Here is a 26438-nt window from a genome sequence, read left to right as displayed (position 1 = left end):
TTGTCTTTAACCTTTTGCATTTTAATTATGATGTGTTTTGATTTGGCTTCTTTGGGTTCATCTTTTTTGGGATTGTACTACCTGGATTGGTGTGTCTGTTTTCCTCAGGTTAGGGAAATTTTTCATGATTATGTTTTCAAATAGCTTTTCAATATCTTCCTTTCTCTCTTCTTTTGGCACCCTCATGATTCAAATGTTGGTATGCTTGAAGTTGTCCCAAAAGCTCCTTATACTATCTATCTTCCTTTTTTTTTTTGTCAGCCCTTTCCATAATCTTTACATATGGTGCTACTTGTTAGTCTGTAAATCAATCCTGAACTTTTCTTCTTCATGTTCTTTTTTCATTCTATTTTCCTTACATTCTTAGAGCATCCAGTATGGTATGTTTTAGGGTTTGATTTTTTTAATTCATTTTTAGGTTTTTAAAATTTTTTAATTCATTTTAGAGAGGGGAGGGAAAGAGAGAGAGAAGGGGGGAGGAGCAGGAAGCATCAACTCCCATGTATACCTTGACCAGGCAAGCCCGGGGTTTCAAACCAGCAACCTCAGCATTCCACATCAACGCTTTATCCACTACACCACCACAAGTCAGGCGTATGGTATGTTTTAGAAGTCCCCCAATTAATACTGATCACATTTAGATTGCAGCCTTAAATTGAAATATTTTCTGGTAGTTATCTTGTTTGATCCAGCATTTGTATGAGTAAATGTAAACAAATTTTAAGTTTCATGTTGTGATTTGAATTTCTAAAATAATTATGTAAAATTAAATTTACTGATTTCTGAAGTTATTCTCTTTGAAGTTGTTTTAGTGAAATGTGTTAATGGGGTAGATAACATGTAAGTGTACTGTAAAACATATATAGTTCTGACATTGTGGGCTTTTTAGTTTTTGTAAATCTCTGAACATACTATATTATTTTAAAAAATATAGCTTTGTTCTTGAATGTGTACTTGTTCCACATGTTTTGAGAGATACTTTGGTATTTACATACTGTGTTTCAATAGGTAATTAGTAACTTTTTGCCCTTCTCTGTGTTACAGGCATATGGTTGATGATATGTTAAGTGCAGATGATGTTAGTTGCAGTAGCTCCCAGGTCAGTGCAAAATCAGAAAAAAATATGGCTGATTTTGACGGTGAAGAATCTGGGTGTGAAGAGGAGCTAGTTCAGATTAATTCACATGCAGAGCTAACATCTCATCTCCAACAACATCTTCCCAATTTAGCATCTATTTACCATGAACATCTTAGTCAAGGTAAGATTCTATAGTAAGTAAAAAAGTACCTTGCTTTCTTTAAAATAGGCATAGTTTATATTAATTACATTGTTAAAATGAATCAACTGTTAAGGTTATGATGCTTAATTGTTTTTTACCAAATAAGTTTCATATGATAGTTTTCTTCCCAGGGAAATGAAGTTATTATTTATACTGTGTTATGGTATAGAGTCTTAAGTTCTATCAAGAGATATTTAACTAAAAAAAGAAATATAGAAAATATGTATAAAAAGTATAGCTTTGTATTTTAGAAAATAACTTTATTAGATTTTTATATTCAGTAATTGTAGGACTAAAAAGCAGGATCTTATACAGGATCACATATTATATGATTCCATTTATGTAAAATGTCTAACCTGGATCTAGGCAGGTTTGGGGCAGTAAGAAAAGGGGTAACTGCTTTCATCTGGGATGATAAAATCTTCAAAAATGATGGTTTTAATCAGTAAATTAATTTTAAAAAGTAATAGGACATAACAGATTTGGAGAGGTGGAGGTTAAAAAATAGAACTAAAAGAAGGAAAGAGAAAAATTAAGAGAGAAAAACGGTTTTAGAATTGGCGTTTAAAGGTCTCTATTCAGCTTTGGCCTGGTGCTCAGTGGATAAAGTGTTGCTCCAGTGTGTCAGAGGTCACAGATTTGACCTCCCAGTTAGGGCATGTATGAGAAACAGTCAGTGAATACACAACTAAGTGAAACAGCAATTTGATACTTCTCTCTCTCTCTCTCTCTCTCTCTCTGAAACCAGTTGACAAATAAAATAAGTAAAGATTCAGCACTTGCTAACCTAGGAAATGGGTTTTGAGATGACAGTACATTGCAAACTATATAAACCTGGTCAGTTAGATTTATTCTAAAAGATTATGATCAAAGTTGGAGATAGGACTTGTGGACTATGACTGATTTCAGATGTTACTTGTACATAATCTAGATGTGGTTACCTTTTTTATTGTTACATTATTGTGGTTGTTGAGAAATGAATAGGTTAAGATTCAGGTCATTTGATTTTGAACACTTTTTGAATTTTTACCTTCTATTATCCCATTTTCCTTTTTCTCAGTACTGTACATATTTTTTACTATATGAAGTTAGAATTTTAGCAAAATTATATAATGTATTAATAGTCTGAATCTACCTTGCATTACAATGTATTTAATACTGTAAAGAACTCTTCTAACAAATTAAGACAATTTAGTTTAGAAATGAGCAAAAGATTTGAACGGTTAACTCATAAAAGAAGATATAAAATGGTCAATAAATACACAAAAAGATGCTCAATATCTCTAGTCATCTAGAAAATGCAAATTAACACCAAATGCTACTGCACACCTACTGGAATGGGTAATATTGAGGCTAATGATAACAAATGATGCTAAGGATATAGAGCATCTAGAACTGTCAAATATTGTTGTCAAGAAGTATAAAATACTAGAGTAAAGCTAGTTTGGGAACTGTTTTTTCAGGTTTTTGTTTTTCTTTCTTTTACAGAGACAGAGAGAGAGTCAGAGAGAGGGATAGACAGGGACAGGCAGACAGGAACGGAGAGAGATGAGAAGCATCAATCATTAGTTTTTCATTGCGCATTGCAACACCTTAGTTGTTCATTGATTGCTTCCTCATATGTGCCTTGACCGCGGGCCTTCAGCAGACCAAGTAGTCCCTTGTTGGGGCCAGCGACCTTGGGTCCAAGCTGGTGGGCTTTTGCTCAAACCAGATGAGCCCATGCTCAAGCTGGCGACCTCGGGGTCTCGAACCTGGGTCCTCTGCATCCCAGTCCGACGCTCTTTCCACTGCGCCACCGCCTGGTCAGGCCAGGTTTTTATAGTTAACATGTACCTACCATATGACCTAGCAATTCCTATCCTAGGTATTTATCCAAGAGAGATGAAAACATATTTTCAAAAATATTTTTACATGAATATTCATTCCTGCTTCATTCATAGAGTCTCAGCTGGATTCAACTGGTAGATAACAAATTGTGGTATATTCAAATAGTGGAATACTATACTCATCAATGGAAAGGAAAATGATACAGTGCAACACAATGGATGACTATCAGAAAACATTCCAAGCAAACGATGGTAGAGGGAAGAATACATGCTATATATAATTTATATACATTTCTATAATATTGAAAGTCACAAGGGAACTTTTTGGGTTGATAGAAATGGTCTGTATCTTATATATTTTATAAAATTAATTTAAAAATAAATAAATAAAAAAGACAACCAGAAAGTTAATCCACAGAGTTGAGGAAATATCTCTAATATAAAGGGCTTGTATCCAGAATATAAAAAAATTTTTATAAGTCAGTAGTAAGATAACTTAATTAGAAAGTGAGAAATGATTTATTTCACCAAAGAAGGTATATAAATGGCTAATAAGCAACTCAGTATCACTGATTATTAGGAAAATTCTAATAAAAACCACAATGAGATTCTACTGCACGCCTACTAAAATACCTAAAAAAATTTTTTTTAAGTGAGAGGAGGAGAATAGACTCCCACATGAGCCTTGACTGGGATACACCCGGCATCCCTCATCTGGGGAAGATGCCTAATCAGCTGAGCTATCCTTTGCACCTAAGGCTGACACTTGAACCAACCAAGCTGTGAGGGGAAAAAGGAGAGAAAAGGGAGAGTGAGGGGAAGATAGGCAGATTGTCACTTCTCATGTGTGCCCTGACTGGGGATTGAACCTGGGATGTCCTCATGCCTGGCCAGTGCTCTATTCACTGAGCCAATCTGCCAGGGAAGAATAGCTAAAATTAAAAAGTGTGACCAGAGAGTATTGGAGATGATGTGGAGAAGCAGGAACTTGTACTCTAATATACTGCTGGTGGTAGTGTAAAATGATGGCACAGTCATGTTTGAAAACAGTTTAATAGTTTCTAGTTTCTTTCTGATAAACATACATTTTACATTTTGACCCATTAACTCCTAAGCATTTACACAAGAGAAAGGGAAAGTTAAATATCCATACAAAGACTTGTACACAAATATTTAAGACACTATTACTTATATTAGCCCCAAACTGGAAACTATTCAAATGTTAACTGGTAAATTTTTAACCAAAATGCACTATTTCCACATATAAAGTGTACTATTCTGTAGTTAAAAGGAACACACTCCTGATAAGTGCTTCAACATGTATGAACCTCAGAGAACAAAGTTAGACACAAGACTGTGCATACTATATCATTTCATTTACACAAATTTCTAGAAGAGGCTGATTTATCAGGATAGATTAACAATAGTGCTGGGAATGGGATCAGGGATTAATTGTAATTAGGTATGAGGGAATGAAAGTGTTCTAAATCTGTGGTGTAGTGATGGTTGTACAATCCTCATTTTAACAAAATCAATGTACGTGTACAATCCATTAGGGAAATTTTATGGTAACGCTTTATTTAAAAAGACAAAAACAAGGAAGCTTTTTGCTTAATTATAACAGAACTAGTAACAGTTTGTTTAACCTGGTACTCAGAGAGTCTGAATTATTATAATAGAATATTTGAATTTGAAGTTTTGGGTAAATCTCTAGTTAAAAAATATTTTTAATGTAGGAGTAGAAGACACTATACAGAAGGTCAGTTAGAGGAATGTCCCTTAGCTATATATAGACTTATTACACATGAATTGTCTTCTTTATGCTTAATTTGGGTTTCATGTATTTATGTACCATTCTCTTGACATGTGAAAAAATATCTAATAGTTACACTTATTAGAAATAGTGAAGAATCTATGAAAAGAAAACTCTTTTTTCACTTCAGTCTTATCAAACTTTAAATACTATTCTTTGCCATTCATAAAGCAACTATTATGATGATCTTGTATTTTTATTTTGTTATATAAAGTTATTTATTGTTAAACTTTTGATTTAACATGAATTTTATAGTACACTTCACAATTTTAGTCAGCTGTGTTTTCTCTATAGTATGTTATATTTTGCCCCCTCAGGACCTGCAGTTCATAAACATCAATTCAACAGTAATGCTGTGACAGACATTAATTTGGATAATGTTTGCAAGAAAGGAAACACCCTGTTGTGGGATATAGTTCAAGATGATGATGCAGTAAGTTATTCAATAGAACTAAAAGACTATAATAGTACAGTAAAATGCAATCAGGATTAACAGTAATTTTATGTATTTTTTGTAGGTTAATCTTTCTGAAGGATTAATAAATGAAGCAGAGAAACTTCTCTGTTCCTTAGTATGTTGGTTTACGGATAGACAGATTCGAATGAGATTCATAGAAGGTTGCCTTGAAAATTTAGGAAACAACAGGTAAAGAAGAATTAACATTTTCTATGTAGTAGTCGAAGTTCATTATGTGTATTATTGACTAGGTTTCGTGAATTCATAGCATTTAATGTGCCATTATCAACCTATATTTTTAGTAATTGTGTTCTTTATATTAGGTTTAAAGACTTCCTTTACAGGGTTCATATTTTATCAGCCAGTCTTGCCTTTCTCAGCATTTTTTTTTGACACTCTTGATTAGATTCCCTCCAAGAGAAACAAAGGAATAATAATAATACTTATTTTCTTCTTGACTCTGGGAACATAGTGGTGATTACTCTGTGTTCAAATTGCAGTTAAATAAATGTTCTTGAACTGTATCATATTATATACAAAGAAAGCTAAATAAGGTAAGTGAAGTAAAAAATAAACATTTTTATAATGGCATTGTTCTTTCATTTGGGTGGATCATTTGTGTCTTGTTCTCTGTGGTGTATAAAGAATTAGGTTAATATTTTTTTTCTAGTTTGAGTTCTGCCATATAGTTAGAGTCTTATCAGAGCTCAGATGATTACAAGTTCCTTGATTTCTTTTATTTTTTACTTCTGTTCTATTATATAATTTCATGTTTTCCTTGTCTAATACTGCTTTGACATTGTTTCATTTTCTGGTATAGTGAATTCAATTATTACTTGAATATGTTAATAATATTTCAGCTTACCTTCCCCAGGACTGCTATAAATGTCTAACTTTACTGAATATTTAAGTGCTTCATAATTTTTTTTACCTAATTGAATTAGGAAATGTATGCGCAATATTTTCTACTTTTGGTCTTCAGAGGCTATAATTTAAACAATCACAATAGAAAATTGCTTGTTTAAGTAGGTATGAGAAATTACTAATCTCTTTTAGTGGACAGTTCTCATTTGGCATATGTTGTGTAAAAGGAATGCTTTTAATGGTTGGATATATGTCATCATTTACATAGGTATTATAGCAGTTAATTTTAAAATGTTAATTTTTTAAAAAATTTTTATCCATTGATTTGAGAGGAAGGGGAATGAGAGTGCAAGGGGGAGAGAGCATAAACTTGCTGTTTCACTTATTTGTCCAATTTAGCTATGTACTCAGTGATTGCTTCTCGTATATGCACTGACCAGGAATTGAATCCATGGTGCCTTATCCATTGATCCACCCAGCCAGAGCCTTAATTGTCTTATAAAAGTCTTTGTGAAACCCCTGAACAGCTTTTTAAAATGATTCTATCAATTTTATATTCCTCATATGTGCATGTGTATACCTTGTGACTGTTTGCACTGCTAAGTATGTGCCCTGAGAAATTAATCTGATGGTTACCAAAAGATACATGCAAGAATGTTTATAGCAACTCTATTGAAAATAACTAAATATTTTTTATGTAGCTATCCAAATGCCAAAAAAGAATAAAAAGGAAAATCAAATTTTGGACTCTTGAGTGACATACTATACTATATAGCAGTAACAATCAATGAACTTCATTGTTGGATGATTCTCTCACAAACAGTGTTTAGTGAAAAACATAATGTTTTGTGAAAAAAGCCAGATCTGTCTCTTTACTCCAATTTTATAATGTTTAAAAACAAAAAAATTATATTTAATAGTCAGAATAATGGTTACTCTTGGGTTGTTGGTGACCGGAAAGGGGCACAATAAAAGCTTCTGCTATGCTGGTAATGATTTATTTCTTGTGACTTATTTCTTGGTGTTAGTGCTGGTTGAACAGGTATGTTCATTTCCTAATATTTGAACGGTCACTTAAGATTTATGTATATTTTTGCATGTATGTTATACTCCAGTAGAAGGGAAAAAACTATGTGAAAGATGAAATAGCATGTAGCCTTTCAGAGTCCTTTTTCAAAGACTATGTAATGACATAGGCATGTACTCATAGGCTAATCTGTTACAAAGATTGCAAGCAATATATGATGTAAAATGGTTATTTCCTGTTGGGATTGAGTTATTTTTTCTTTAGGTTTTTCTGTTTTCCATTTTTTCCACCATGAGCATTTATTTCTCTCATAAATAAAAGGGGCAAAAGGAAAAATCTGTATAAAACTAAAACTGTCAATCTGGATTTTTTATTACATTTGAATTTGACCATCTCCAAATTAACTGAGGGTGAAATATAGTATTTTACATTTGCTTGGGGCAATTTCTGTACTCCAGTCAGTTACATAATGATTTTTTGAATAGCTAGTAAACATAACCATTATGTTGAAGTTAATTTTGCCCTAAAACTTTCTGACTCAGAGTTGCTAAATACATCATGCTAGTTTTACTATAAAAGTCATTAGGCATATGTATATGTGACAATAGTTAGAGCATAGCGCCGTTCTTCAGTCTGTGATATATGCAGCAAATACTCTGTATACCACTTGAATTTGGATTGCCCAATAAATTAGTAGTTTTCAGTGGGGTTGATCCCCCCCCCCAGACAGTGTTAAAATCTGGAGGTAGTTTTGATTGTTAAACTAAATTTATGTAGCTTTCTTTGGAACAGTTATATTTGGACTCATTACTTCTCAGAAACAAATCTGAAAAAGAAAATTATAGTCTCCCATAAATCGCTTATAATTTTATTATTTATATGGAATTATTGTAAATACTTTTTAAAAAGTGCCTGACTAGCCTGACCAGGTGGTGGTGCAGCAGATAGAGCATTGACCTGGGACACCAAGGGCTTTGGTTTGAAACCTCAAGGTTGCTCATCTGATATGAGCATGGGCTCACCAACTTGAGTGTGGGGTTGGTGGCTTGAGCATGGGATCATAGACATTACCATATGGTCAATAGGTGAGCCCAAAGGTCGCTGGCTTGAAGCCTAAGTCATTGGCTTAAGCCCAAGGTCACTGACTCAAGCCAATGGTAAAGGCATGTATGAGAAAGCAACCAATGAAGAACTCAAGTGCTGCAACTAAGAATTGGTGCTTTTCATTCCTCTCTTTTCCTGTCTCTTTCTTTCTTGCTTTAAAAAAGATGCATGCATAATCTAACTCTGTGTTATGCAGTGTGTGCCTTGTGCACATTTATCCATTGGCTGATTGGTTTATAAGGCACAAAATAACATTTATGCAATGCATGAAATTTAGAATTACATGCAAAAATACATAGTAGAAGCTGTTTGCAGAATGTTATCATACTGTGAGAGCATGAGGCAGAAAAGTAGCTCCTACAATTAAAAAACTTATTACTTATCAGCTTAATGTTTATATCAAGGATAATTGAGATAAGACTGCTGTCCAGTGAGTAGGGTAGTAATGTTGGAGTTGGTAGTAGCCTCTTTGCTGTTGATGTTTACTAGAAAGGAGGTCTACATCTTGTACCTAGACACCCCTGACATTCTATGGCCTCCCAGAAATTGAATTTATTCCCTGTAGGTACTTGTACCCATGTGTTCAAATTTATTGTCTTTGTGTACAAATGATTTCTTGAGTAAAATGATTGCATATGTCAGGGATCTTGTTTATATGAATAAAGGTTCAGATAATTAAGAAATGGATGGTACTGTATACTTTTTTGGTTATGTTTTTCTGTTTATAATGACTGGATTATTTATAGGATTTTATGTCAACTCTTAGAATATAGAGTTGTTTGTATAGAAAGAGATATACTACAATAATAATTAATAATATAAGAATAAACTGTGTTTCACAATGGTAAAGCTGATTTTGCCCACCCCTATATTATAATTTATAATGACTGAGTAAATAGCACTTTGAAGAGCACATCAGTCTTCTTAAAATTCAGAGTCCAGGATTATGAAAAAATTGCCCAAACATGACTTTGTCAAGATCATCAGCAAATGTATCCATTCTACTAAGGCAACATATAGTTGGATTGGCGATTCTTAAAGGAACACCACACTATTGCCTAGTATAGCGATTTTCATCATTTTTCTTCTCATGGTACACATAAACTAATAACTGAAATTCTCTGGCACATCAAAAATATACTTTTTGCTGACCTGACAGAAAAAATAGGTAAAAATTTGAATCATTTCCACCAGATGGTTTTTGTTCTGTTGGTTGTTGTCAATTTTTATTTGACAATCTAAGAGAAAAGAGGTAAGTGCCCCTAACTAAATTGTCAGAAATTGCATGTTTAAAAATTCTTGAGGGACACAGGTTGAAAATCAGTGGCCCAAACTTCTGGTTACAACAAAAACTTTTAAGAATCAAGCAGAGAACTAGGGCAGTTTAGGGTAATAACTTTTTGTGTTGAGAATAAAATTAGTATCTTGTGACTCTGGATCATTGCCTTTTTGACTTAAACACATTGTCTAAGATTGTGTCTTGGTATTTGAAAGTTTCATGCTTAGAAGAATTTGTGAAATACAAGTTTGAATATGACAGTTCTTTTTATATATTGAGTTTTGGAAGCATTAAGCAATCAAAGCTTGAACATTGAAATACTAATTATTGTCACCAAATAGATAAATTATGTTCCTCATTTTGCATGTTACTGATTTTAATTTTATAACCAGTATGTACATGATATCATTTTTCCTGTTAAATTTACCAGTTTAAATGTTGCAATGGTGGCCCTGGCCGGTTGGCTCAGCGGTAGAGCATCGGCCTGGCGTGCGGGGTACCTGGGTTCGATTCCCGGCCAGGGCACATAGGAGAAGCGCCCATTTGCTTCTCCACCCCCCCCTCCTTCCTCTCTGTCTCTCTCTTCCCCTCCCGCAGCCAAGGCTCCATTGGAGCAAAGATGGCCCGGGTGCTGGGGATGGCTCCTTGGCCTCTGCCCCAGGCGCTAGAGTGGCTCTGGTCGCGTCAGAGCGACGCCCCGGAGGGGCAGAGCATCGTCCCCTGGTGGGGCAGAGCATCGTCCCCTGGTGGGGCAGAGCTTCGCCCCTGGTGGGCGTGCCAGGTGGATCCCGGTCGGGCGCATGCGGGAGTGTGTCTGTCTCTCCCCGTTTCCAGCTTCAGAAAAAATACAAAAAAAAAAAAAAAATGTTGCAATGGTCTGACCAGATGGTGGCGCAGTGGATAGAGCGTCGGACTGGGATGCGGAGGACCCGGATTTGAGACCCTGAGGTCTCCAGCTTGAGCCCAAGGTCACTGGCTCGAGCAAGGGGTCACTCAGTCTGCTATAGTTCCCTCCCTTCCCCGTCAAGGCACGAATGAGAAAGCAATCAATGAGCAACTAAGGTGCCACAACGAAGAACTGATGCTTCTCATCTCTCTCTCTTCCTGTCTGTCCCTATCTGACTCTCTCTTTCTCTGTCTAAAAAAAAAAAAAAGTTGCAATATTTGAAGATCACTTTGAATTTAGATTTAGTAATTTCTTATAAAGTGTTTTTAAATTTATAACACAATGTGTTATAAATGCATCTGTATTCTTGGAAATTTTTTAAAGAGAAAATTAAAATTTTTTTTTGATAATCTTGGGAAAAACATGTTTTAGTCATCTAATATGTAATCATAAACCAATTTAAAAATTGGTTTATTGGTTTTGGACAGAGAGAGAAAGAAGCACTAATTTATTCCATTTAGTTTTTCATTTAGTTGTGCACTCATTGGTTGCTTTTAGTATATGCCCTGACGGGAGATCAAACCTGCATCCTTGACGCACTGGGATGATGCTCTATACACTGAACCATCTGGAAAGGACCTGTCATCATTTCTTGATAATTCAGTGTTTGTATTATAAATTATGGAATAAAGCATTCCTATTAAGGTAGGAATAAAGGGAAGATAAGTCTCATTTCCACATTTCTATTTTGGTTCTGCTTTTACATGAACTACACTATTATCCACTCAGCCAATGTCCATTCAAAGCCCGGCTTCCTATTCTCTAATGTCAAGCATCATATGTTTGCTTCTACATTATATTATATAAAATGAAAAAATGTTTATTTAGAAAATTTGGAGAGTATGTTTAAACAATCTAGGACTGTAAAAGATAAAATAAGATTTTCAGAAAATATACAACTGTTGTATATTATAAGACTTGCCATAGTTTCTTAAAGAAAATAAGAAATGGCATCTCTTTCTAGTCTTTGTTTCTTTGTATTTTAAAACATTGTTGACCCTGACCTGTGGTGGTGCAGTGAATAAAGCATTGACCTGGAATGCTGAGGTTACTGGCTTTGCTGACAACCCCCCCCCCCCCACATATGTCTGTCAAGGCACATATGAGAAAGCAATCAATGAGCAACTAAGGTGCTGCAACGAAGAATTGATGCTTTTCGTCTCTCTCCCTTCCTGCCTTTCTATCCCTGTTTCTCTCTCAGTTTCTGTCTCTCTTGCTAAAAAAGGACAACAGCCATACAACAAAAGTGGTCCAGTGGGAATGAATAAAAATTATACCATTTCCCCCCCTCAGGTTGGCAAAAAATGTATTTTTTGATGTGCTGCAGAATTTTAGCAATTACTTTGTGTGTGCCGCGAGATGAAAAAGGTTGAAAATTGCCGCCTTAGGTCAAATTTATATATGTATGTGTGCAAATCATGTTAAATATATATTGTTCAAGTTTTAAAAGTTTTTAATATTAAGAAAAACTTCACAAATGTTTTTGAAATTTTGACAAAGGTTTTTAGATAAAGTATCTAAAATTCTTCTGATTCTTCATGGTCTGTTTTTCCAGTTACAGTGCAAACTTGTTACAGTGCAAGTTGCTGAATAATATTAAAATTTTTAATATTTAAAAGCATACTTTAAAATGTTAATCTTTTTAAATAATTGAGGAATATTTACTTTGCACTTACTGGATATCAGGCACTGTCTTCTTCACTGTGTACTTCTTAGTCTGTATCAATGTGATTTTGACGCTTTAACATTCTGCTAACATGCTAATTCTTTTGTCATTGGGTAGGTTTTTCTTTTTTTTTTTCATCCTTGTTCCTCATGAGTGTTATATAGCATTTAAATGAGTGTCATTTTCATTCCTTGAAAATCTTGCTTTTAAGGTTTTTGCTGGTTCGTTATTTGTTTAGTATATATTGAGCGTGCACATTTTGCTGAGATTTTTAATAAGATAGTCTTTGCTCTCATTGAGCACATATTAGTGGTAACAACATTAAATAAAAGAATATTCTTTACTTGCTATCCACACAAACATCGTAAGCCAAAGAGTAAGTTGGGATCATAGTACTGGTGTAGTGTTGTCTCATGGACATAATTTCCCAGTGGCCAGCCTCCAAATTCCCACACAGAAAAAAAAAAAAAAAGGAATATTCTTTAGAGGATGATGAAAAAAAATAAATCGGGAAGGAATTGAGGAATAAAGAGGTTCCTGGGGCAATGGAAGCATGTAATTTAATATAGAGTTGTCATGGTCATCTTTTCTGTTGACACTTGAGGAATTGTGAATAAAAATGAGAAGATGCCTGACCAGGCAGTGTTACAGTGGATAGAGCGTCGGACGGGGATGCAGAGGACCCAGGTTCGAGACCCCAAGGTCGCCAGCTTGAGCGTGGGCTCATCTGGTTTGAGCAAGGCTCACCAGCTTGGACCCAAAGTTGCTGGTTTGAGCAAGGGGTTACTCAGTCTGCTGAAGGCCCACGGTCAAGGCACATATAAGAGAGCAGTCGATGAACAACTAAGGTGTTGCAGCGAAAGACAGATGATTGATGCTTCTCATCTCTCTCTGTTCCTATCTGTCCCGCTCTCTGACTCTTTCTCTGTAAAAAAAAAAAAAAAAAAAGAAAAAGAAAAAGAAAAGAGTCCTGTAGATAGATATTTAGGTAAAGAGCATTTCCAAATAGAGGAATGAGCTTGTGTGTGTTGAAGGGATGGCAAAGAGATAGTTTGATGGAAATTAAGTTTGACTGCTGGGAGGAATAAGTACTCATCACAGAGAGTTTTATAGTCAAAATTTAAGTACTTTGGATTTCATTCATAAAGAGGAAGCTTTCTTTTCTAACTTCTACCACTCAGTATTCACCACTGTTGCTTTCCCACTCAACCTTGTATTCTGATATCTCTGATACTCTTTAAGAGTAGCCATTTTGGTGGGACTTACTTGTATACCAGACTTGTGGTAAGGGTGCCAACATTTCTCCTTTTAAAAATTCTTTCAAGAAGCTATATTGGCTTCTGAGCTTAAAAATAGAAATTCTCATTAGAGTTTGTCCTCCTTTCAAGGCTTAGAGCCAGCCTCCTTATCTACTACTACTTCTGGGATTTGTATATCAATAGCTTTCCTATACCCTTTCCTTTTTGGTAAGCGTACTCAGATATACTTGAACTAGAAAGCCCGGCGGTCATACGAAATGACCGCTGTTCTATCAATAGATATTATAAATTGTAATTAAAATGATTTGTGCAAAGGTGTCTGCTAATTCAAACTGAATTACCCAGGGCAGGTAGCGAGGACGCCCCTTTGCTTAGTGCCCCATGGGGTTTCCTGCTTCTACTTGCTTAATTGCTTAAAAGTAGAGTGCAATGAAGTAAACCACTGGCGGTACATTTCTTAAGAGCCACCGCTAGCTCAATAAATAAAGGTGATTTAAATAATAAAATGTTAATTCACATGTCAAAGATCTCTTTGTACACAACATTTCTTGTGTAGATCTTTCCATCATTTTTAAGCTCGTCTTGCAGAGGACCATCAATTATTTTTAATTTTACGTCCGTTCTTTCACGAACTCTTGAACAAGCAACATAAAGTTGACTGTGTCCAAATGCAGGCTCAGGTAAAAAAATGCCAACACGCTTAAGCGTTTGGCCCTGAGACTTATTGATGGTCATAGCAAAGGCAAGTTTTACAGGAAATTGTCTACGTCTCAATTGAAATGGCAACGGTCAAATCGATTAGTTTCTAACTTGAAGTTTAAGGACTGACAGTATTCACATTTAATATTCATGTCACCAGAGGAATGCTCAAAAATTAAAGTTTCTCCGTTTGAAACTGTTTTAATCCTTTTTGCATTTCAGTCAGCATTACTCTGTCGTTTTTTTGCATTTCTCTCCTGCCTTTGTTCAAGGGACTCATTTTGTCGAGACAGGCTTTTTTGTCTTGCATCTGAGGCAAGCCTTGTTTCTCTATGCTCATCAGTCTCATTTTGCCGAGAAAGACGCATTCGCTCTGCAACTGAAGCAAGCCTTGTCTTTCTCTGCTCAGTGGTTTCTTTTTGTCGAGAAAGCCGTTTTTGTGCAGCTTTAGCTCCTTTTCTCTCCTCTTCAGTGCTGTATTTTCTAGGAGGCATTCTTAAAAGAAATTACGTTAAGACATAGTTTTTATGTAAAACAGATGATTGCCAGTGCAAACAAATGTTCACCTTCCCTCTGACCCGCTCAATTTGCGTTCAGCCGTGGCAACTTCACCCCATTGGCTAGTACAGTTACGCAAGCAACCAATAAGCTATCGGCGACAAACAGACACTTAAGCTGCATATAATAAAGATGTGAGCAATTTCCAATCCCTTATTTGCTCCTTCATACTTGAAGTAAATGGTATGTCATTATTATTTATTTATTTATTTATTTATTTATTTTTGTATTTTTCCTAAGTTAGAAACGGGGAGGCAGTCAGACAGACTCCCACATGCACCCGACCGGGATCCACCTGGCACACCCACCAGGGAGTGATGCTCTGCCCGTCTGGGGCGTTGCTCTGTTGCAACCAGAGCCATTCTAGCACCTGAGGCAGAGACCACAGAGCCATCCTCAGCACCTGGGCCAACTTTGCTCCAATGGAGCCTTTGCTGCGGGAGGGGAAGAGAGAGAGAGAGAGAGAGAGGAAAGAGAGGGGGAGGGGTGGAGAAGCAGATGGGCACTTCTTCTGTGTGCCCTGGCTGGGAATCGAACCCGGAACTCTTGCACGCCAGGCTGACGCTCTACCACTGAGACAACCAGCCAGGGCTTGGTGTGTCTTATTATTAACATGGCTCCTGATACAGTGATTCTCAACTTGTATGCAAATCATATAAAATAAGAATTAGGGAGAAAGGGATAAATGGGATAGTTTGGAAAAAACAAAGTTTTCTACATTATTGCTTCTCAGAATGTGGTTCACAAACCAGCAGTTTATCACTGATGATCTCGGTATAAATGCAAAATTTCTGAACTACCTCAGACCTACTGAACCAGAATTTGCATTTTAACAAAATTCCTTTAGGTGAATCAGGTACATGGTAAACTTTTTTTTTTTTTCTTTTCCAGAGACGGAGAGTCAGAGAGAGGGATAGACAGGGACAGACAGACAGGAACGGAGAGATGAGAAGCATCAATCATTAGTTTTTCATTGTGCATTGCGACACCTTAGTTGTTCATTGATTGCTTTCTCATATGTGCCTTGACCGCGGGCTTTCAGCAGACCGAGTAACCCCTTGCTCGAACCAGTGACCTTGGGTCCAAGCTGGTGAGCTTTTGCTCAAACCAGATGAGCCCACACTCAAGCTGGCGACCTTGGAGTCTCGAACCTGGGTCCTCCGCATCCTAGTCCGACGCTCTATCCACTGCGCCACCCACCTGGTCAGGCAGTACACGTTAAACTTTGAGAAGCCCTGCTCTAGATAATTCACCTAAGCTGCTGCTTCCTATTTCTCTTGATTAAGATCTCAGAAGCCCCTATGACTTGTTCAAGAATATGTACTTTCATGAAAAAGAAAACATTTACCTTTAAATGTTCTTTACTTGCTTTTATACTCAGATATTTATAGTGTATTTTACTTTAAATGTCTTGGATTGGAATTTTAAAACTTGATTTCTTGTTCCAATGTATAAAATAAATTTATACTTTAGAAGAAAATTTTTTGTATGTTTTATAAGATATAAAGTTTTATTAAATTCTTTGTCATTTAAGATTTTAAATAGTTTAATTTTTTAAAAAGCCAGAATTACTGATATTATTTAAAATTACTTTGTTCTATGAATACCTGTTTTTGCTATTTCAGATCAGTAGTAATTTCACTTCGGCTTCTTCCAAAACTTTTTGGTACTTTTCAGCAGTTTGGGAGCAGTTATGACACACATTGGATTACAATGTAAGTAAATAAAAGAAATGTATTCAGCTTAAAGATTTTTTTCTAATTTATAGTTATCATACAAGGTTTAGAGTAATTTTGTTGCTGGCTTTTATTCCCTACCGGGAAAATTTGATTTTTGTGTGATTCAAATATTTTCTTAGATTTCTTAGAGTGGTGTATCTTCCACTTAGCTCCATGGAAATTATATCCCTATCAGTAGGAAAATTTGACTTTTGTATTCCTTGTAGTTTGAGAAAAATACTGTAGCAATTAATGCTCTAATTTTTTGGTGGAGATTTTTAGTATATCTGGCCATATTAAAGAACTCCTGAAGAAGATCCACGCTAAAGTAAACACTACAGGATGTCTTTTTTTTGTGTGTTATTAGCAGTTCATTCTAGACATTACATCATATTAGGGATAATCTTGACATCACCCTATTACTTTTTTACCTTTATAGAGAAATTATGATTAATGAAAAAATTCTTTAAGGATAAGTCCTTTGTGAAACTGATCCAGTTTTTAGTAATAGTCTAGAAAAAGTTAGATATCACAAGCACTTTATTAATTTATAAGAATGTGTTACTTTCTTTATTCAAAACAGAGTTTTGGAGAGATTTCAGAGACATTTAAATTTTAGGAAAAATTAGACCTTTTGAAGAATTTGTTTGTGAAGTCAAATAAGATGGCTTTTTATCTAATATCTTCTCAAATCTAAGATTAGATGGTAAGAGCACTTATACTTGCTTGCTTTCAAAATAAATATCATTTTAAAAATTCTTGGAACTCTGCATTGTAGTTTTAAAATAGGATGAAATTAGTTCTTCTGAATTATAGCCCCTGCTTATTTATTCCTCTTTTAAGAAGATTTACTTAATGTGAACCTCAATTATTCTTTTAAAAGCAACTTAGAGAGTCTCTCTTCATTAATATTACAATATGACTCTATCAGTCATACTATTTATGAATGCAGGGAAGGTCCTTGAGATGTTAAAACAGGAATGGAGGAAAATATTTAGCATCCTTAAAAGAATAGCATGAATCCTATTTCATTGACACTTCTCATAGTGTTTAAATGGCTGAATTAACAAAATTCTAAAGTATGAAAGGGATTTACATGGGCAAGTTGGTGACATCATTGTGACATTTCATGTTAAAGAGGAAGAAAGGGTAACACTTTTGTAGAAGAAGCAAACTCTGAATAGTCAGTTACTAATCAAGTACCTGAACCTAAGGATATTGATTTGGAACCCTTTGAGTTTGCTCTTTAAATTAAATGTAGCCTGGCCTGTGGTAACGCAGTGGATAGAGTATTGACCTGGAACACTGAAGTTGCTAGTTCAAAACCCTGTGCTTGCTGGGTCAAGGCACATAAGACAGGCAACAAGCAAACAATGAGCAACTAAAGTGAAGCAACTCTGAGTTGATAACTTCTTGCTAACCCCCTTCTCTCTGTAAAATCAATAAAAATAAAATCTTCAAAAAAAGTAAATAGGCTCAATTAATGACAAATCACAAAGTTTCTAACATGAGACTGATCCCCTAAATCTTATCTAACTCTTCACTTAAAAGAACTTGGAGCTTTTCATTGTTATAGTTGGCATCAGTAATAACAAGAACTTAAACTTACTGCAGATTTGTTAAGTGCAGCAGCACTCACCATTTGGTACATATTATCTCTTAAACTCTTTCATCCCATGTTTTAAAATCAGAATTTATTATTCTTTATTTTTACTATCCATTTAGTAAATTTTCAGGTAACCAGCAAACAGAATTCAAACGGTCAGATTACTTGCCCAAAGCTGTGGAGCAAGTGTGTTAGAACTGGTTTTATACCTAAGTCATGTTTTCTTTTTACCATTTGATCTTCCTTAAATGATTAACAAGGTAAGAGTAACTTATTTTGAAAAGAGAGCTGTAGCAAGAGCATGATGTAAATTACATTAGAAGTTTGGGGATTTTAACCCTTTTACATCTGGACATTTTAGCAGATACAATGTTAGCAAATATTGTGTAAGATAGTTGTGGAAGTTAAGGGCTCTGGAATTTCTGACTGTATTTGTCCTATCTTTTCTTATCCTAGTGTTTCTAAGTTACTTTGGAACTTATATAGCTTTGATATTTAAAAGGATTGAATAAGCAAGTTACATATTGACAGTAAAAAAATTTTGATTTATTAAGTTTATGTGTGCCAGGCACTTGACTGAATTCTGCTTAATAATGACCTATGCACACAAGCCATCCTTATATGAACTGTAGATACTATTTTAAATATTAAATATTCATTTATAATTATGAGTTTTTTTTATAATTAACATTCTACTAGATATTTTATCTCCCTCACAGGGATTGAATATTTTGAGATTAAAAAATGACATTGATACTTTAAATTCATAAAAATTAAGGTGCATTGTTTTGTATCTTTCCACAGTTCAAATATAAATACAACCTGTAAGTTTTAACAATTAAAAGATTTTATATTTAAAGATTTTATAGATACTTAGTTTTTTCATCCTATAATAGATTTAGTCTCTTACCTTATGGCTTTAAAAATTATTTTTTCTTTCAATTGGTTCAGGTGGGCAGAAAAAGAACTGAACATGATGAAGCTTTTCTTTGATAATTTGGTGTACTATATTCAATCTGTAAGAGAAGGAAGGCAAAAACATGCACTGTAAGTATCCCTTAATTAGGTTAGTTATGTTTAAGTGTTGATTGTCCTCTGAAAGAAACTTTTTCAGTGTTTCTACTTTTTTTTAATATAGTAAATCAATATAAAAACTTCTATTGTAAAAATTTAAAGGGAAAGGATTTTTTTAAGTTGAAGAATTTTATAAAAGTTATTTTTTGTAACTCTTAATCTTCTGGAAATGTAGGTTACATAGCTGGGGGTTGATTATTGAGATCTGTTCAAAGTCATTGTTTTTAGGAACTAAATGTAATTTTTTCCCCCAGAAATCATTGATGTTCTTGTCTTAATGTATTAAGGTGTTGACATTGAAATTTTTAAGTGTTTACTTCCAATATATTTAACATATAATGAAATAAGACATTTCTCTTTATTATTATACTTGTGTATTACTATTAAAACGTTTAGGACATGTGTGGAAAGTTTAAAAACAGAACATAACAGGTTAATATTTCACCAAAAATATTCTTTGAATAAGTTGAAGTGGCTTTAGATAAGAAATGGTAGAAATTAATCAGTGGTATAGCTGTGTTTAAAACTTCTTATAGGGAGATGCTTGCTTAGAAGTAACCATCAACTTCAGAAGGTTTCTTCTTGTGAGTCAGTTGGTGGGGACTGATGGCCAAATCAAGGGAACCAGCTCAGTGTCAGTATCAGCATGTTAGTGAATAAATAGCATCATATTTACTGAGAAAATTACAAACATAGACAACTTTCATGTAGATGGAAGTTGAATCAGCTGAAAAAGTGTTCAGAAAAGTCGTAGACCTTTAAGGCATACTTTATCTCCAAAAATGAGTTTACTTATTTTTTTTCCCCGCAAAGCAGTTTGTCTTCAGATTTTAATATGAGTACCATCGTCTTCCCAGTCACCTAAAGCTTGGAGATTTGGACCTTTCTTATATTCTTTTATTTCCAAACATGAATAATGATGATGTAGGTAGTCTCATTTTAATAATGATGAATTAGGTAGTCTCATTTTAAAAATGAGAACATTTAAGCTGTAAGATAAATAACTTGCCCAAGGTCACACAGTTTATAAATAGTGAAGCCCGATTTTTTTATTATTCAATTTATAAACATTTTATGAATAATGAAAGTTTGTTTTCTATAATTCATGTTCTTAAGTGTTACCTTGTACTGTCATCAACCACTAGTTACCTTAATGATAAAATATACCCCATGTCTTTTCACAAATTGACATTCCCAAACACTGTTCCAGTTCTTTTAACCAATTTGTGGGTCAGTCTTCTTGTCACAATCTGCCCTTATGATTGTTAATAATAAGACTAATTCTTTTTCTTTATTAAATTAGGAAGGGTAGTGTGGTTTGTTGGAAAGCACATGGACTTAAGAATGATCCAGACCTGGATTTAGATTATGAATCTATTTTTTGGACCTTATTTCAGTTGTTTACCTCTCTAATATATTTCATTTACTTATCTTATGAATTTTTGTAAGGAATAAATGAAATAATTTAGTGAGTTACATTTGGCACATATAGATTATAAATTATAGTTACTTCACTAAAACAAACTAGAGTATAAAGCAAACAAGAAATTTCCCCCTTTAGCCTGTTTAGATTCTTCACTGCATAAAAAATAACTTCCAGGTTTTTCAGCCTAATATTCTAGGCTCTCTAAAATCAAAACTCAACCAGCCTTTCTTGTTTTATTGTTTAGTGATTTCTTAAGGCATCCTATTCTACAAGCTTGTCTAATTAATTGAGTTATTTCCTTAAATTTATTCCATAGCTTTGCTTACAAAATTACTACTACACAAGATGTATTCTTTAAATTCTATTAAAATTCTGAGTGTTCTTCAGTCTGTGTTATTTAATTATTTTTCTTGATCTATAAAATCAATAAGATCAGCCTGACCAGGCGGTGGCGCAGTGGATAGAGTGTTGGACTGGGATGCAGAGGACCCAGGTTCGAGACCTCGAGGTCACCAGCTTGAGCAAGGGTTCATCTGGTTTGAGCAAAAGCCCACCAGCTTGGACCCAAGGTCACTGGCTCCAGCAAGGGGTCACTCCGTCTGCTGAAGGCCCGCAGTCAAGGCACATATGAGAAAGCAATCAATGAACAACTAAGGTGTTGCAACACGCAATGAAAAACTAACGATTGATGCTTCTCATCTCTCTCTGTTCCTGTCTGTCTGTCCCTGTCTATCCCTCTCTCTGACTCACTGTCTCTGTAAAAAATAAATAAAGTTAAAAATATATATAAAAAAAAATCAATAAGATCAAAAAGGAGCAGAAATTAAACCATAAATGACCCACATCTTCAACATTTTTAGGAAACAGAAAATTCAAGTTACTTGTCAAAAGAGAAATAAATCCTGTTATAAAAGGGCTTCTACCATAGCCACAAGCCTATGGACTTAAAGAGCAGAGATGTAATACTTAAGAGCAGAGATGGAAAACATAGGTGAATCATCCTCAAAAAGAGAAAGTTCCAACGTTAAATACCAAAATATGAACACAGGTCTGAAAGTTGATTGTTTACAGCATTGGCTACAGGGTTGTTCTTTACCTTGTTAATGGAACCAGAGTTAGAACCTCACAGAAGCATTGCTTCTGTGGTAAAAAGGATAAATAGAGTGGTTCTCTTTGGAGATGAGTTTTAAACTTTCCTAGAGTAGACCAGAATATCCTTCTAATCCTCCAATTAACCCTGTTGCCTGGCATCCTAGAAAATAAAACCTTAGAGCAGAGAGATGTTGTCTGATTGTTTTGGTATAACTCCCTTTTTCCTTGAGGCTGTAAAGCTGAGTTGTAAGGCATTCTGAGTTTGTGGCATATTATTTTCCATCTATTCAGTGAGGAACAACAGAGTCCTTCGAAGGGTGGAGCCAATGGTTCTACTGTGGAAGCTGAAGAAGGATGACAAAAGGGCTGGATCCATGCTTTCTAGGGTTATGGGACCCTTATCAGAGATGCAAGTATAGGGGAAGGAAGTTTTCAGGAAATACTGGAACTTTGTAAAGAACAAGATTTTTCCCCTTTTATGCTTGCAACCAGTGTCCTTCAGACTCCTGCTTAGAGAAGTATAGTAACTTACTTGAAATCAAATAACTGATAGATGCTAGAACTCATATTTGAACCTGTTCTCCAGGGCCTCTGCTATAAAATCTGTCCTATTAGAATAGGATGAGAAGTGATATCTGATCTTGAATTTTATCTAGATAGCATTTTAGTCTTTGAGTGGCTTATTATATTCCTCTTCCCTACCCCAGCCACTTTACTACATGTACTTTTCATTTTTTTTTAAGGGCACTGCAAGAGTAATGAGTTCATCTTTATTTTTTAATAAATATATATAATATTAATACAGTACAGTAAAGAGCAGTAAAGGTATGTTCAGCAAACTCAATCTTTAGAAAACCTTAACTTTAAACTTAAACAGTGGACTTAATGTAATGTTTTTGAAACTAATTCTGGGAAAATTAAAAATTTGCACTTATGGACCTGGCCGGTTGGCTCAGTGAATAGAGCATTGGCCCAGCGTATGGATGTCCCAGATTTGATTCTGGTCAGGACACACAGAAGTTACCATCTGCTTCTCTTCCCCTCCTTCTCCCCCTTTACTCCTTCTTTCCCTCCTGCAGCCAATGGCTTGGTTAGTCTGAGTGTAGGCCTCAGGCTCTGAGGATAGCTTGGCTGATTTCAGCATCAGCCCCAGATGGGTTGCTGGTTGGATCCTGGTCAGGGTGCATGCAGGAGTCTGTCTTGCTATCTGCCTTTCTCTCACTTAAAAACATTTTTTTTGCACTCACTTAGAGGTTATTGGAAGTTGAATTAAGAGGCTGTTTGACTTTCTATAACCTGGGTTATGGATCAGGGCTCAGGATGGCTGCTGCCTGTTGTGGGTCAAGTAATTTTGGCAATTTATCCACAACCACCAGCCATTTGATATTTGTAACATAGAGGTAAGAACTCATGATTGACTTAGTTTCATTGACTGTTTCCTAAGATTATTGTGGTATTAGAATATTGTGTTAATACACAATTTAGTATGCAGTTTACAGGGTCGCTAAAGGATCTCTGAAATGAAAACCCGCTCATTTGCTTCCTGTCCTCTCAGCATTGTTCAGTGACTTCCATCCAAGTCAATACTAAGTTCTTTTGACATTCAGGCTGGCCACAATCTGGCCCCTGTTTATAGCTTCAGACCTACCTCTTATATTTTCTCCCCAAACTTTTAAAAAATGCTATTTCTTTGCAAAATGCCTACAAATTGAATTCCCAGAGAACCATGAAAAGTCATCTACTCAACAACTTTAACATGAAACATTGAATTTTTGTGTACATGAATTATAGTTATTTAGATTTGAAAATAACATTAAAAACTTGTCAGTTATGGCCCTGGCTGGTTGGCTCAGCAGTAGAGCGTCGGCCTGGCATGCAGGAGTCCTGGGTTTGATTCCCGGACAGGGCACACAGGAGAGGCGCCCGTTTGCTTCTCCACCCCTCCCCCTCCCCTTCCTCTCTGTCTCTCTCTTCCCCTCCCGCAGCCAAGGCTCCATTGGAGCAAAGATGGCCCAGGCGCTGAGGATGGCTCTGTGGCCTCTGCCTCAGGCGCTAGAATGGCTCTGGACGCAATAGAGCGACGCCCCAGATGGGCAAAGCATCACCCCCTGGTGGGCATGCCGGGTGAATCCCGGTCGGGCGCATGCGGGATTCTGACTGACTGCTTCCCCGTTTCCAGCTTCGGAAAAATGAAAGAAAAAGAATAAAAACTTGTCAGTTGTGTACCAGCTGAATTCTTTATAAACTAGATTTATGGAAATGATATTTTAGTGTTTTTTGTTTAAGAAATAAGTTTATATCCCTGGAGGGATAGTGATCATGAAACATGCAATTTTTAGATAGAGTTTTAGTTTTTTTGTTAACTTATAATTAATGTGCATATTGCATAATTTCAAAGTTTTGTTTTGAAAATTTGTTCCATTGTTGAGTTCTTACGTACTTTCCTAGCATCTAATTTAAAACTGTTTTCTAAGAGTTTGCAGGTTATTTTTTTAAGTGAGAGGAAGGGAGATAGACTCCCACATGTGCCCCAACTAGGATCCATCTGGCAACCCCCATCTGGGGCCAGTGCTCAAATCATTTGAACTATTTTTAGCACCTGAAACGGTCGCAGACCTACCAGCATCCACCTGGCAGCGCCTGTCTGGGGTTGATGCTCCAGTCAACTGAGCTATCCTTAGTTCCCAGGACGGACACTCAAACCAGTTGAGACACTGGCTGCAGAAGGGAAAGAGGGAAAGAAGGGGGAGAGGGAGATGAAGAGAAGCAGGTGGTCACTTCTTTTGTGTGCCCTGACCAGGAATTGAACCTGGATCATCTATACACCAGGCCAACACTCTATCCACTGAGCCAACCGGTAGGGCCAGATTTTTATAATTTATTAAATAACATAAATCATAAACATAACATTTGGCTTTATGACCTTTTTGTGTAACCGAAGTTATATAATTTAATAATTATGAGTTTAGAAAATGGAATTTTACTGTTTTGTTATAATTTAAGATAAAGGACCATTAAGTCTTTAAAAATAATTAAGAAATAGGATCTTTTGCTCAATTATTTAATGACTTTTTATGTACAGGTACAGCCACAGTGTTGAAGTTCAAGTTCGACTTCAGTTCTTGACTTGTGTGTTTTCAACTCTGGGATCACCTGATCATTTCAGTAAGTTTTTTAATCAGTATTTTAATCAGTTTTAAGATCTGTATTGATTCTTGGAGAAGAGTCTAATGTAATATACTCATGTACTTAGATTTTCTTATTTTCTTTGTTCTGCATTTAGACTCTTTAATCATTAAATTATTCTCAGTAATGACTGTCTTCCCAGTGTACATGGCAGGCTGAACATGATCCTGATACATTCTTACTTCAGTCTCTGAAAATTCCACTTTCTCAATGAATAAGTGATTCATTTCAAGAACAGACTATTTGGAATAGAACATAGGTTAGGGCAGCAGTTCTCAACCCCCGCCGGGGTCGCAACCCACAGGTTGAGAACCACTGGGTTAGGGTGATTCCATCTTTTATTACCTTTGGTTATAAATCTTTCTGTCATGTCAGTTGGAAACAGCTACTGTCTACATATTATTATCAGGCTAATCATACCCAAAATTGCTTGGTTTCATAGGTGATAGAAACATTTAGGGACTCTAGTTTTGTTTTTTTTTTCCTCTTTTTTACAGAGACAGAGAGTGAGTCAGAGAGAGGGATAGACAGGGACAGACAGACAAGAATGGAGAGAGATGAGAAGCATCCATCATTAGTTTTTCATTGCATGTTGCAACACCGTAGTTGTTCATTGATTGCTCTCTCATATGTGCCTTGACCGCGGGCCCTCAGCAGACTGAGCAATCCCTTGCTGGAGCCAGCAATCTTGGGTTCAAGCTGGTGGGCTTTTGCTTAAACCAGATGAGCCCATGCTCAAGCTGGCGACCTCGGGGTCTCGAACCTGGGTCCTCTGCATCCCAGTCCGACGCTCCATCCACTGCGCCACCGCCTGGTCAGGCTAGTTTTATTTAATCTAAAACTCAATTTCATTAACAGTTAACCTTTAAAAAATGGAGATTTATCTGTTATATTCAGAATGTGGACCATGTCCAAACCTGCATGCTAAGTGTGTTCAAAAGAGAGTGGGAAGGTTTATTCTTTTGGCCAGAGCTCCTTTTCTCTTACTAGACTGATTGTGTTATCTCTCACTCTCCATACTGTGTGTGTGTTCATGTCAACAAACCTCATTTGTAAGGACATTCTCTTTCTTTAGCCTTGTTAATATAGTCAAACTGAGAGTCTTACTAGCTTGAGAAGTGTCATCACCGTACTAAGTCCATACCTGAGCCAAAGATGCACTATATGTTTATTTTACTGTTGAAGTCTATGATTTTTCCAAGTCATTTGTAACAAATGCCACTAACATTGTGATAACAACAGATTTTAAAATGAAGACACCTGTTTTTGATAGGATACTATTTAGTTTTATGTTACATGTCATTTATCATATCCATTATGATGGATACCATATAGGAAATAAATAAAATGTATAAATCCCCATCTTACTCATGGAGAAGTCAAACCAAAAGAAGTATTATCAGCATAAATAATTTCATATGTTCACTATGTTTCATGTAGACTCTCATTGAAAAATGTTAACCACTCTTCTAAGTATTTGAATAATGAATTGTTTATTTTGCTGCTCTCATCCCAGTAAGCACAGTATATATTCTTTGTGTATTATAGCTACTAT

The 26438-nt window shown here is 35.5% G+C and overlaps 1 protein-coding gene and 1 non-coding gene across 3 annotated transcripts in view; both read left to right on the top strand.

The window, feature by feature from the left end:
- The window catches only part of USP34 (ubiquitin specific peptidase 34), a 287003-nt gene that overhangs the window by 117827 nt on the left and 142738 nt on the right, over nucleotides 1–26438 (top strand). For both annotated transcript variants that reach the window (XM_066267204.1, XM_066267203.1), the window contains exons 16-21: nucleotides 1045–1259; nucleotides 5240–5355; nucleotides 5441–5568; nucleotides 16407–16496; nucleotides 19057–19152; nucleotides 24780–24862. In XM_066267204.1, the coding sequence (XP_066123301.1) occupies nucleotides 1045–1259; nucleotides 5240–5355; nucleotides 5441–5568; nucleotides 16407–16496; nucleotides 19057–19152; nucleotides 24780–24862 (728 nt within the window). The remainder of the gene's footprint in view (nucleotides 1–1044; nucleotides 1260–5239; nucleotides 5356–5440; nucleotides 5569–16406; nucleotides 16497–19056; nucleotides 19153–24779; nucleotides 24863–26438) is intronic.
- Nucleotides 12545–12724, top strand: LOC136332836 (small nucleolar RNA SNORA23). The gene has a single exon (XR_010730968.1). It is a non-coding gene; the product is annotated as a small nucleolar RNA SNORA23 (small nucleolar RNA).

Source organism: Saccopteryx bilineata, chromosome 3 (assembly GCF_036850765.1).
Source record: "Saccopteryx bilineata isolate mSacBil1 chromosome 3, mSacBil1_pri_phased_curated, whole genome shotgun sequence".
Taxonomy (NCBI): domain Eukaryota; kingdom Metazoa; phylum Chordata; class Mammalia; order Chiroptera; family Emballonuridae; genus Saccopteryx; species Saccopteryx bilineata.
Note: the sequence above shows the minus strand (reverse complement) of the source record. Positions and strands in the feature narration are given on the sequence as shown.